The sequence below is a fragment of the Sceloporus occidentalis genome, unplaced genomic scaffold (genome assembly GCF_023333645.1).
Source record: "Sceloporus occidentalis isolate IW3139 unplaced genomic scaffold, rSceOcc1.0.p SCAF_269, whole genome shotgun sequence".
NCBI classification, from domain to species: domain Eukaryota; kingdom Metazoa; phylum Chordata; class Lepidosauria; order Squamata; family Phrynosomatidae; genus Sceloporus; species Sceloporus occidentalis.
The window spans coordinates 532,885-547,002 of NW_028317249.1; the positions used below are offsets into that span (position 1 = coordinate 532,885).

The 14,118-nt window shown below is 39.2% G+C and overlaps 1 protein-coding gene across 1 annotated transcript in view; it reads right to left on the reverse strand.

Moving 5' to 3' along the window:
- Window positions 1–12,394, reverse strand: part of LOC149275731 (E1A-binding protein p400-like) — a 48,785-nt gene extending 36,391 nt beyond the window's left edge. The window contains exons 1-6 of the mRNA XM_089504380.1: window positions 11,069–12,394; window positions 9,530–9,640; window positions 4,481–4,565; window positions 3,319–3,426; window positions 1,388–1,776; window positions 377–655 (exon numbers count right to left, since the gene is read on the reverse strand). Of these exons, the coding sequence (XP_089360506.1) occupies window positions 377–655; window positions 1,388–1,776; window positions 3,319–3,426; window positions 4,481–4,565; window positions 9,530–9,640; window positions 11,069–12,394 (2,298 nt within the window). The remainder of the gene's footprint in view (window positions 1–376; window positions 656–1,387; window positions 1,777–3,318; window positions 3,427–4,480; window positions 4,566–9,529; window positions 9,641–11,068) is intronic.
- Between the last annotated feature and the right edge of the window lie 1,724 nt (window positions 12,395–14,118).

A 14,118-nucleotide genomic window follows, 5' to 3' on the forward strand; every position in this document is an offset into this window, starting at 1 on the left:
CACGCTGACGCACACACAATTACACATCCACGCTGACACACATACAATTACACATCCATGCTGACACACATACAATTACACATATACAAACACATAGGCATACATTCCGCCCAGTACAGTAGGTGGGAATACCACCTTATGCTTTATCTGTGTTTGGCTAATTTGAAATGCAGTAAGTTTATGGAAGGAAAATGCAAATTCACTTCTTCTCACAGTGCGGCACAATTTATTTGTCTGGTATACTCGATTCAGTTAATTGTATTTATTTACTGTAAGATAATTCCAAGTTGTCCACATTTTATTCAGATTTTCCAAAGTATTCTGGGAGTCCGAATTGTTTTTGGTCTTTTAATTATATATGTATCCCTATTCTTACCAGTTTTACCTGTTCAGCCACCTTGTCCTGCAAGTTCTCTGATCCAGACCCACTTTGTACTGCAGTTTGTGTTTTAGTGCCCCCTGTTCCTGCAGCTTTGGAGACCACCGACGATGATGCTTTGTTAGTGGCAGGGCTAGCACGGTTGGATGGTAGGGAAAACGATGCAAGTGGTGTGGTTGTAGAAATGGCTGCTGGCGCCACAAAAGAGTTAGTGTATGAACTGCTTGCAAGGCGGTGCTGTGAACACTCCGCAGCCGGTCTCACAAGGGCTACAGTCTAATAATGGAAACAAAAATATGAATTAACCTCACACAGCCAGGTAAAGATACCTGAAATTATATGCTGCCCACATAAACACAATTATAATATCTATGAATTTGTTTTATTCATTTTATATATACAGAAAGCACTATGCTTATTTCTGTTTAACTTTTTATGTGCACCTTATCCTGAGAACCAAACAAAAGAACTACACAGGACTGCTGCCAAAGATATCCTCAGGCGAGGATTGTATCGCCCATGCAAGTTTTGTGGGACTAATTGCTTAAGTCCCCGAAAAATGTGAGTACCCATTCCTTGACTCTTTGCCACACGGTGCCAGCCACATATTATATTGCTGTGACTTTCTTCTCCAGTATGCGCAACCACTATCTCCTGTGACTTACAATTATAATAAATGACATGTGGAACGTACTAACACAATTAAAGATCCCAGCATATTTAATGACTATAGACTTTCTCAATGTTTTTTCATGGGTCAAGTATTCAATTAGTTATATCAGGAATAACTAAGTTAATGGGCATTTTTTGCTAAGGGGTACTATAGGTACTCGTTAATTTCAGTATATTTCATTTGTGTGCATCAAAAGGATAGCCATGAATGAAGTGATGCAAACATAAAATTTCGAGGCTGATTGTTCTAAAGAATTTTTAGAACAGGGTTGGTCATTTTTTAATAAAAATGTAAATGGTGTAAGCTGTAGGGCAATGCATTACCATTCTAGCTACCTGTTGCTGTAGTGCTGCTTGTGGTTGCGATACAGCAATGGGCAACTGCGCGTGGAAAGCTGACGGCTGAGACTGCGAGACCTGAGGGGGAAGCTGATTGTGTGGAGATGCTGGGATAACCACTCCAGGAGGCTGTGTTTTGACTTGATTTTGAATCTGAGGTTGGATTTGAATTTCCGTCATCTGCTGCTGTTGCTGTGCAAGATGTAGTGCAGTCGGCAGCGAAGAGATGGGGATGTTAGTGGCCGGCACTCTACCCGGTAGTTGAGGAGGCGGTGTATGGAGGCTGGCAGCATTCTGCACAGGAGGTCCTTTGGATGGGTCATACTGTTGTTGATTTTGCTTCTGGCCAGTCAGCTGCACAGTTTGAGGGGTCGGAGGCATCCCTCCTAGTAAACAAAACAAAGAGAGGGAGTAGTAGAAAGACAGAAAACGGTACAAAGAGTCATATTTTATTACATAATTTTTCTTCCCTATTATTTTGGATACAAGGAGTGAGGTTTACTATGTCAAAAGGAAAATAATAATTTTGCCACGACGAAACCCTTTTGCATGTCCTAGTCTTGTGAAATCTCATGTATACACGTGATTACTGTGTATCATGAAAAACACAATAGAGTTTACTTATAAAATATGATCACACAGACATGTGAAATTAATAATACACCTTATAACCCTTCACAGATTGATGGGCAGCAACAATTGCTTCTCTAAGGTCATTGCTGATTGTTTGTCTGTCTGCAGTCTAAAGGTATGTCTCATTGCTATGATTTCATGTTTGGTTTGTTTTGTACCTCTGTAAGCAGGGTTTAGCGTTAGGACCCACCGTCATTGGCGTACTTTGGCGTAGTGGTGGGCTAAGCATACTATGCCCATAAGATGTGACTGAATCTCCAATAGTTATCATATGGTCCTAGGCTAGTTCCTGTATTTATGTGTGTCAGTCTGTGATGTAACCTGTGGGGTGTCCTGACCTGTCCTGTATCCCCGGTAGAGGGGTGTCCTGTCTTGTTCATGTCTGATCTTGAGTATTCCTTGTCTTGTTCCATGTAGTGCCCGGTATCATGTATATCTTGTCTGTTATGTTTCTTGCCTGGTCTCCCTATCCCTTGCTCACTATGTTTCAGCTATTACTCTGCTTAGCTTCCACACTCCCAGCCTGCAGCATCCCGTCTTGTGCTATGTCTCATGCCTGTACCAGGGTGCCTGCAGGATTTAACTTTGCTTAGTTCTGGACTACATCCGCTGCTATATCAGGGCGCTGGTATGTGGCTGCACAACCCTAGATGCTCGATGCTCACCACCCGGGTGAGTGCAGTCGCCCTGCACCAGGCCCTGTCCTGTGACTCCGCTACTGCACACCGAACTCGATCTTTGGGCGCCCTGGGTCATTACAGTAGTCTGTATGGACCCAGTTCCTGACACATGGCTTCTCCATCTTGGCTTTATTTTTGTTGAAATAAATCATGACACGTGTAATACGTCATAGTTTTTGTCTAATTTTTAAACCTGCTAAGGAACAGATGATTGTTATAATGTCCTGATATGTAAAACCATAGAATTCAAAGAGGGTGTACTTTATTTTTCACACGACTGTATGAATATACTATTTGCGTACTACCTTAGTCCTTGCACAGGATACTTCTCTAATGTACATTTTTAAGTACTCTAAAAATAGGTACTACCATACATCTATATCAACAAAGCTAAATTATTGTAATATTTCATATGGAAAAGCACATAGTTATGCAGACAACAATTGTACAACTCCATAATTTGTACAGGTTATGAAGGAATGTTCATATTTTGAGTACATTAAGCACAATTTAAACATTGTGTTATTTAGCTAACACTCATTTAATAAAATACTCTCTTTTGGTCTACTATTTTATTATAGAAGATGCGCAAAATATATGGCTTCCAAACATTACCTTGGGCAGTGGGCATTAGCTGCTGAAGAGGTACACCGGATGCCACTCCCGGGTGTTGGAAGACCATACCATGGCGAGTCACATCAAGACGTGGCCTCTTACTGGGATCTGTGGTGATTAGAAATACTTCTCGTATAAACAGGAAGTACTTGACCAAGCACTAATACCTGACTCACCAAGATGTCTCAGACCAATCACAATACAGCAGTAATTAGTACCGTATTTGTTCGAATATGCTCTGAAAAATACTCCTCGTCTTATATTCAAGGACGTCTTATAATCAGCCTCAAATAGAGGTATGACTATACGACTAAGATCCGGATCACCCGCAGCACTGGATCCCCCTCTCGGGGAGCGGGTGGATAGAGCGCTGGGCGTGACATGACCTTCCGGTGCTCCATCATAGAAGCCCCGGCGGAAGTGACGGACAGCAGCAGCGGTTGTCTAGGTGCAACGCATAGATGTCCATTGGCTGCCCCCATTAGACACCAGGGAGTCTGGAGCACGGGGGGGGGACAAGTCTGGGGATGTCTGGGGTGGCAGAGTGCCATAAATGGGGCGGTATAAGGCATATCTGGGGTGCAGAGTTGCAAGCCTGGGGGCAGATGTCCATAGACAGGCAAATAGAAGGAAATAAAAACAAGAAATGCATTTTTCTCAATCATAGTTTTTATTAAATATGAAAAAATTGTTTAAATGTGAATATTTACTAGTAAAATGTTTTATCCTATAGGGTAGTCTTATATTCAGGCTTTTTCTTTTTTTCCCTAATATTAATGTTGGAGGGTTGTCTTATAATGGAGCAAATATGATAAATACTGTATAACAACAACATGTGGTCCTTATAGTACCTTATTTCCTTTTAGTAAACCACAAAGTAAAGCTTGATGCACAAGTAACGGAAAATGCCCCTACAAATATTTAATCATATCTAAAATGTTACCCTAAGTATTGGACAGAAGCTCTGCTTCTCTTATACACATCCAGGGAAGCAACATGTAAAAAGTTTACGGACAACAGTGTGGTAGCATTGGTAGCTCCAGAGTTCTAGTCTAAGAACAATGACAAGATTACCACAGTTTGGCACAACTCGTCAAGGTTGACCTTTATGTTCTTTTGCTTTGAAAATACACTGTAGGTGTAAAATGAGCCAGGAACATACCTGATTGCGCCAGAGCTTGCTGTCTCTTAAAGGCTTCGATGTCTATTGTGTTTGCGGCAACCACTCCGCTCCCTGTCAGAGTTTGCTAATTGTGAAAAGAAAAACACAGAGCAGTTGTTAACATGGTGCATTCTAGATGGAACCTAACATAATGATTGATCGGATATTTCAAAATCATTGTACATAGTGAATACAGAGAGCTGTTAACTAAGTGGCTAGGTAAGCATTTCTTTCTGAAAAAAATAGGAACCATGTAAAAAAAAAAAAATATTATCTAGCATTCATTTTAATTTAATTTGATCCTGTCATAGAAGAACAATATCTTGTAAAAGTGACATATGTCAGCATACACATAATGTGTACACGTTAAAAAGGGGATTGCTAGTAGTATTTTATTCGTTTTTCTTTGTGTAAGTGGAATCATTCCTAGACACATTGCAATTAAAAACTGAATACAATCCTGATGTTGAACCATACTTTTAAATAAATATATAGTTGGGCACATGAATATACCAGGTAGATAGGTAGACATTAAGGCATAACAGAAGTCTAACAGAAGGCATTTAAATGTATATGTTGCATTACTTATATACTACTTATATTATTCTAATAGCATAGCTTCAAAATGACAGACACTGAAAGTTTCAGTAGTTTACAATGGCCTTATCTATATCAAAGAGAACATGATTCTAAAACATAAATAGGAAATAGGATTACATCCTTGTGAACCTCTGACACATCCATTAGCAATTAGTAGACAATATCCAGTTTAACAAAACAAAATGGTTAAAAAAGTGAAACATGCATCCATGGGATAAGGGAGATTTATGGCAATGAAATGTGATTTCATGGAAAGGTTGCATTATACTTAATCCTGCCCTGACATTGCTAATCCTTGAGGGATGGAACAGTGACTCTTGTAACTGCACTTTAACTGTTATAAATTCAGACATTTCTCATTAAATTATAAAAGTTACATGGTTCAGTCCAATCAAAGCTCAGGCAACTTTTCTTTATGCACCTCCAAAAAATCGAAGAGACAAACGACCTTAGAGAGTTTATGGCCCTAAGTGTCATAAATAATGTATTATATTCCAATTAGAACAGTTCCTTGTAAATGCCCTATGAGATGTTTACAAAAAGTAAATTATACCACTCTCACTACCTAAATACCTTGTACTATCAAAGATGTAAACAAAAAAATACACCTTCGCTTCTTACCTTTACTGATTGACATCAGTGTTTTGTTCTCAAATGACAAGGAAGAGATGTGGAAACGTACTAAATTCTTAAAAAGTTATTCATTTAATTCCCCCCGAAGTAAAAAATGAGCTAATTTGTTCCCTAATGCACAAAATAACAGAGGGTTCTACTAAGCAGTGAGCACCTTAGGGGCAAGCTTACTAAATACAATTTTTACGGAACAGATCTTAAAGAAGTATTTATAATATCAAGCTGTGTGTGTATTTGTGGGTGGTATTTGTCAGCAAACTTCTTGCTCAGAATGGATCAGAATAACACACACTTAGAACATAAGCTCTATATTATAATGTCTTATCGTTAAACTGTATTTTGACAAACGTTATTGTTAATTGCACTGTCCCTCTGTAGTAATAGCGCTGCAGAGTCTGCTGGACCTCCGCATGAAATGTAGGTGTCTAGGGCTCATCAGCACAAGAGGTTTCCTGTTACGTGTTCTTTGAAGCATTAGGTGATAAGCCCATACCATGAGATACCGTTAACATTAACTTTCAAGTTATATACATACTAAGATCACCTGTACCATGAAAAGTGTCCGAATAAAGTGCTAAATGTGTGGATAACCCCTAATAAAAAAAAATAACCACCAAATAACAAGGAAGTACAATGAGGGTCACATGCCTACGCTAGACCTATAAATAGGAACATTGTAACTTGATGCTTGACAACTGATGTGATGTCCCTTGTTATGCCAAGTATCAGATTCATGGTAGTAATTACCATCACATTCTCAAAATCTGTTTGCTACACAGGCAAAATTTAGAGAGGGAGTCATATCCCTGCATCATACATTATAAAAAGTTTACGGTATGCCAAGCAGGCCAACGTACCCTCATGCCAGAACTGGCAAAACCAATGAAGCACTCTGCAGAGTAGACATAAGGAGACACTTACAAGTTCTCTAAACATGCATTTTGATATTTAGTAAGTTTGATGTTAATTTGACACTGGCCATTTGATTCTGGCCAAAAAGTTGAATTGACACTGGCCATCTGATTCTGGCCCATTGAATGCAACGGTGACACAACTTAGAGAAGCTTAGACATGATTTAGTCATAGCAAATTTCATCCCGGAGGCACCAGAGATACCAGAAATATTAATGAATCCCCTCTTACATCTTTATTCAGATGTGTGGCATGAGCTTCATGGAATGGTTTTCCATCGCCAAGCGGCTGCATGCAATCCTCACATCACCAAGAACAATGTCAAGCGGATCGGGTGGTGTAAAGCATGAGGCCACATGGAGCGGTGAAAACATGTTCTGTGGAGTGACAAATCGTGTTTCTCTGATTGGCAGTCTGCTGGGCGAGTGTGGGTTTGGCAGATGACAAGAGAACGGCACCTGCCTGCCTGCATTGTGCCAACTGTAAAGTTTGGTGGAGGAGGGATAATGTTATGGGGCTGTTTTCTTAGGGGCTTTGCCCCTTACTTCCAGTGAAGGGAAATCATAATGCTTCGGCATACCAAGACATTTTGGACAATGATATGCTTCAACCTCATCAAACACCTCTGGGATGAACTGGAATGGAGATTGCGAGCCAGGCCTTCTCGTCCACCATCAACGCCTGACCTCACAAATGCTCTACGGAATGAATGGGCAAACATTCCCACAGAAACACTTCCAAATCTTGTGGAAAGCCTTCCCAGAAGAGTAGAAGTTGTTATAGCTGCAAAGGGGGGACCACTTCATATTAATGTCTATGTGTCTAGAATGCAATGTCATAAAAGTCTCTTTTGGTGGAATGGTCAGCTGTCCCAATACTTTTATCCATATAGTATATCTCCATGTTGTGTGCTTCTACCTGACACAAGGCAGTAATGAAAGCACAACATTTTGCCCTATGCCTGAATTATAGTTAATCCTACTACATTTCTAAACAAATCAACAGTGACCTTTTTACATAACGTGAAATTGAGTTTCTTTAAAAGAGGAATAAATGTGACACAGAAAAAAGAGCTTCATTGCTAAAGTACTACAAACATCATCATTTAAAAAATATTACAGCACTGTTGGTATCTACAGTATGTATTCACTTTTATTTCTTCCCCATCAGCTAAGGAAAACAAGGTTGTGAATAAAGCTAAGTTCCCTGTGGGCCAGCACTGGGCATCTTACCTATAAAGTAATATAATATTTAGTATATGATGACGTTTACTTCAGTGCATAATTTTATTTTTAAATAAAATTTGGATGATGTCCTATGTACATCATTGCATGTTTGATGCACATATGCGAATCAAGCAAGGCTGCAATGCAACGCCTGGACTGCCCTATGGAACCAGGTTATCATCTTGGTGTGACCCAGCTGAATATCTGCACTGAATAGCACTTCGTATAACCTAACATTTTTTTTCAACCTCTTGATCTTCTCTGCAAACATAGTGCTGCAAATTCCAAATTACTTGCTAGATTGATAGAAAACTTTTCTTTAAGATAGAACATTATAAACATGTTAAAGGTAGAGGAAGCACAGAGTAGCTTATAGAAGACTCAGAGAAGGTAATTGTTGGGTAAAAAGAGAGGGTGCGGGGCAGGACAGAAAGCCAACAAAGACAGATGTGACAAAGCCAAAGCATAACACAAGCCATGGTACCACTGGGAGCAAAGGAATAGAAATAGGGCTAGTTTTCACTGGGGACACTTCCACTTACAAACTCAAATCTCCCAAAAAATACCTTACATGTTTTTGTCAAACAGAAGCACACATATCTAAGAAGCGCTCAGTCATATTCCCACGGATTTTCCCTCACATAACCACTTTTAAAAAAAAAAAATACTAAAAAAAGAATAATATATAAAGAGCTGGAAAAATGCGACCCTGGTCAGGAGAGTAGGGGAGCTTATTCTAAAAAGATAAAAAACACAAAGAAACCATAGGGATTCTTTATACTGGTTCCTGCTAAAAAAAAAAAAAAAAAAAAAAAAAAAAAAAGGTCTGTGCCCGGGACAGCAAGAATTTCACTGATGCAGGTAGAAAAGCTACAATAGAAACAAAAGTTTTTACAAAATAAGTACTTATTCAAAACCATTGTTATTGATAAAAAATACAAACTACTTTCTTTAGAAGGTATTCTGTTATATAGGGGTCAATAGATTACACTAGCAATGAGTGAACCTCTCCCTATTATGTATTTTGTATCCATATCTTTCTTCATAAATCAACGCTTTATGCATTTAAAAATGAATAAACATGTTTGGAGTGTTGTAAGAAAATGCACATCTCACTAAACCTTTACTTCAGGGCACTGGTTTTAACTACGATCTCAAAGTAGGTAAGTAGACCACATCCTCAATATACTCTTCTTCATCATAAAGGTAATGCTGGATAGGAGTTATAGGGAAATAAAAACAAAAACAAAACTGATGCAGGTATCACAAAAGCTGCTTGGTGTGAATATTTCACAAAATTTGCTCATGCGTTTCAATGGTTTGAGAAGTTTCACTTGCGCCCTTTCACCCCTGAGTTTAGTGGCACATCAGCTGCAAGATTCTAGTTTCGGATGCCAAAGGCTTTAAAGAATCCGGACGCCCTTTCATCGCCCCTTACAATCAAGGTACGAAGTGATCATTAAATGCCTGCTGATGCTTTCAACAATGTTTTTTTTTTTTATGTGCATCCCACACTAAGGAATCTCTTGGGGTGAAGGAGATGCATGACAAAATGATGGCCTTTAAAATGTGAAAATACAGATAAAACATCTGTTTGTAAAAAATTAAAACTGGAATGGATGAGAAAAAAAGTAAATCTGAGATGAGGGCCACACTGTAGAACCATCAAAAAAGGTACCTGGAATGGCTGCTGCTGAGATGAAAAAGCAGCAGAAACATTGGGAGGAAGCTGGGTTGCTATAGCAACAGGAGTACCAGTCTGCCCATCTTTTCCTGTCACAATCTTTACCTGAGAGGAAAGATTTCAAGAAGAGGGAAAATCATTTTTGTTTTGTCTTTTAGTATGTTGTTTTTTTTTTTTATTGTATTCCGTGTTCAAATTTAGCATTCAAAATTGTCTTTTGCCTCAAATATTATTTAAGCATATTTATTGTGACCAAGTACGAGGCTTGAGTAATTTGAGAATAATTTTGAGTGTAAAGCACCATGCCCTAGCTCATCCAGGACATGGAAAGAACATTTGATGCCAGCTGGGTTTTGGGTTTTTTTGCCATCCAGACTGGAATCAATGGCTGTTAATGGGCCAGTCCTTGCTCCACCTATAAAGGAAGGCAAATTGGCATGACAGACAGGTTTCAAAGGAGCCCCAACACTTAGTAAGCAATGGATGCGGGAGCAATTTTTCACCATACAACCCTAGGAAAAAGGGAAAGGTCTGAGGAGCACCGCATTAGCAGGAAGAGGAAAGGGAATAAAAAGAGAGAAGTGAAGAAAGAAAAAGAAAGAACAACAAGAAAGGGAAATACAAGTAAAGCAGAAGAAACTTTGAAAGGCCTTCTTAAACTCAATTTCATGTCCTAGCCTAGATGGCTATTCCCAATATTACAGATACATTGGTTACCCTCTGAAAGGTATCTCTGTAAATGTAACAATGGGCTCCAAATAATATTAATACACGGTATAGATTCTGGGGAAAATGTTTCGAGTCTTTGAACCATTTCACAGGAAGCATTTACCAAATGTGTAATATGCATGCGTACATAAAAAAATCATAATACAGAACTGGCTACCAATGTAGAAAACATGATACATTTATTAAAACTGTTAAAATAAAAAAGCTGATTACTGTATTCACAAACATAGGATATACCCTCAAAGGGAAACCATGCTTTATAGTATAATTCTGTTCATCGTTTTATATCACAAAAGGAAACAGATGTTTGTTAGCAGAAACACAAAACTCAAGAAGCAGACAGGGCATTGTTATAAGCAGTGAGTACTGGTAGCCTGAAGAAGAAATATATGGTTCTATATGGCCAACATACAATTTGTCAATCTGTATTGTATTCTGCAGAATGGCCTGCAGAATATACTAACATCTTTGTCAGGATAATGCTGCTCAGCTAAGCAATGCTTATAAACAAAGATGGCAACAATTGCCAGCATTCACATTTCAAGGATCATTTTATTTAGTTGGGCGCTAATGGTTTGTTTTCAAATCCTGAGTACTTTTCTAATGTCCCCTTTAACAAAGAAAGCATCTGATCAAATATTCATTGCTTAGTGGAATATAAGCAAAACACTTAACACTGTAAATCAGTAAGTAATACAATCTGTTGAATTAATCACCATTGCCAAGGTATTGTTCACTATTATTTATAAGTAGCATCTAAAACACAACTCACAACTGTGTAAAGAAAGAGAATAGTTATCATACCTCATCATTGATGACCTCAGATTGTTCTTCCTCCTCTTCATCCTCTAGGTCCAAGTCATTCTGCCGTAAGTAGCCTTGGAGTCCCAGGGTTGGTTTTTTCTTGAAGGCAAGAAAGTCCATCATATTTCCTTGAAAATGTTGTAGAAAGAACAGCTCAGTCAAATATTCTTTGAAGTGTTCTTTCAGAACCTTCATGTTTTTATGATGATACTCCAAGCATTGCTTCCTCATTCGACCATCTTCTGGGTTTGCAGGTGGAATTTCCTCAAGTTTTTTACTTTGCTTTTTCACAGTTGTGCTCACAGTTGGAGCAAGGGGAAGACTAGAGAGTCCTTGATGACCAGTTGCTCGAGAGGGGCTTGTTGGAGTGGGTGGTGATGTAATCCCAAAAGCTGAAGCTCCAGCCACCCCTGCTATCATTCCACCAGAAGTCCTATCAAAGCTGATTGTTCTTCCAAGTTGCTGGCCATGAAGCACCTGTTGTTGCTGAATAAGTTGACCTTGTATAATACTGCTTATCTGGGGTGGTAGATTGGTGGTTGTTATGTGACTGGGAGTGGTAAGAGTCTGCATGTTTGCTCCACTTGCCACTGGGCTTTGAGGTCCCAGATGATGAATAGTGCCACCAGTTTGGGAATGAGGCTGTGAAAGCCTGCGTTCCCTCATGCTTACTTGGGCCGCCCCTGATGGAATCTGAACCTGTGCTGTGGTTCCCTGTGTAATTTGTGCAATACCAGAGCCCTCTTGGAAAACAAAATGTCCGCCATTTGATGGACTCAAACTGATCTGTCTCACAAGTACACTGGCATCAACAAATCCGCGCGTGGGGCTTTGGCTGCACATACCTAAACTGGTTCCTGCAGTTGTTGCCCTAACACCTTGTAAAGCTTGAATTGGCACAGCGGTGGGTTGAGTAGGGCTTTGGGTCTGGACCTGTTGAGATATAGGGGAGGTAACCTGGATATAGGACGGAGAGCCATGCTCAAACCTTCTTGTTTGGGAGCTGAATTGGAACCCTGGGGATGCAGGATTAGGGAGAGGCAGTGGAGTAAGAGTTATCTGCTGATTTCCTGCCACCACCGGCCCCACATTCTGTAATGTGATATTTACATTCTGACCAGGCACTGGATTCCGGCTCATTATGAGTTGTTGTATTTGGTAACCGGGTGACTGAGGTCCGGGGGAACTGACAGCAGGTGCAAAGGTGGGAGCAGGCGATTGTGATAAACTTGTCTGCATTGGTGTTTCTTCTCCTTCATTTCCTGTAAAAGACCTGGACCTCTGGAGTTGACGTGGCGTGTTTGGGGGTCCATTTCCATGATGCATTTTTGTTGTTTTTCAATCTGTGTGAGAGAAAAAACTATTTATGACACTAAAACAATAACACAAATAAAGTATCGCATTTACAAACTTGTAACCTGTCTGAAATACATGAAAGCCCCCGAGGAGATATATTTGAAGAGTACTGTATTTAATTATACACTAATCACTAATTGTAGAGCTGTATTTATAACAATCATGTTGCACCATTTTATTTGAAACAAGCCCAGTCAACAAGCCAGAACAAAGTATAGCTCATCAAAAATTATGTAAATAAATGTTGTCCAAAAACAGAAAATGTTTTCTAAAATGGAAAAAATAAAGCCTTAAAGGGCTGGTTCCAATGACATTATGTTTTAGCCGAAAATGCCACACAAGGAGCCTATGGTTCAAAGCTATGTTGTGCCACAGGATGCTAGCCTGCTGGACAAGTAAAGGTTTAGCACCTAAGGTAGTCTACGTATTTTATTTCAGTTAAAGTGACACGGTCGTCCATTTAAAAAACTAAGTAACAAGTATATATTTACAATACAGAAGATCAGAAGATTGCTCCTGGAAACTATTTCTGGGTTCAGTGCTAGTGTTAATCTTCAGCAGCTACACACGTTTCTGCCAACACAATGTTAAAACCAAGCAATTCAATTTTATTGCACAAAGAGTACAAAGATTTACACGACTCGTTAAGAGAGTATCATTCACCTATAAGCAAAGACAAATGTGGCTCAAACATACGACACACAACTACATCATCTTAACAGAAAAAAGAAAGTAATAATTTCCCTTAATATAAAATGAGTTATGTGTTAAAGGTTGTTCATCTAAAAATGTTTAGCATAGTTTTTGAGTTTTGCTACAGAATGAGATGATTTAGGATAACCAATGGCCCAGAGCCATGAAAATAAACTGAAAGAGAAAAGGGATGCTTGAACGAAGACTCGCAAAAATAGATTAGGCTACGGACAGCACCCATTCAGTAGAATCTAAAACTATCTGTAACTCACAGGCATGGTTTATGATTTATATCAATTAAATTGATACCAGTGCATTTTCAATGTATTTTTCTTTTACCAAGGATCAATATAAACATTTGTTTCCTTATACTAATTTAGAACACAATAGAAAAGCAAAGCAGATGGAGACAGTCTATCCCGATTCTTATGCCAAGTAAGGAGATGGCAGAGGAGGTAACAGAGAATACACACTAAGAAAAGCAGCTTTAAAACCCCCGATAATTAACATACGAAGTAGGGAACATCTACTTCAGATTCAGAAGATTGCGTGAGGACAATTGGTACGGTTACACAGACGGTACTGACAAAAAGGTACCACACATGTTCACCGAGAAGCAAGGAGGCTGACATGATGAGCTAAGAAGGAAGGGATGAGACCTCAGGGACAGTAACAGCTGAGAGGTGACAATGGGAGTCAAAAAATGACAGATAGCTAAAGCCTCTACAGATAAAAGACTGAGAGACTTGCGTACAGATACAGAGGAAAGCCTGACATATCACATATCAACAAGGGGAATCATAATGAAAAGCTTGATAGTTCTACATACAGACACGCGGCAGACGTAGAAATGGCTGAAAGTCTTACCTACAAACAGGGCACATATACATTGACACCACTAAGCAGCAGGTACTACTAAAGCCTATAGACTTGATTAATTATCCAAATTGTATCTCTACGTAAGAGAAACATCAGAGAATGAATAGATATTTATTATTACT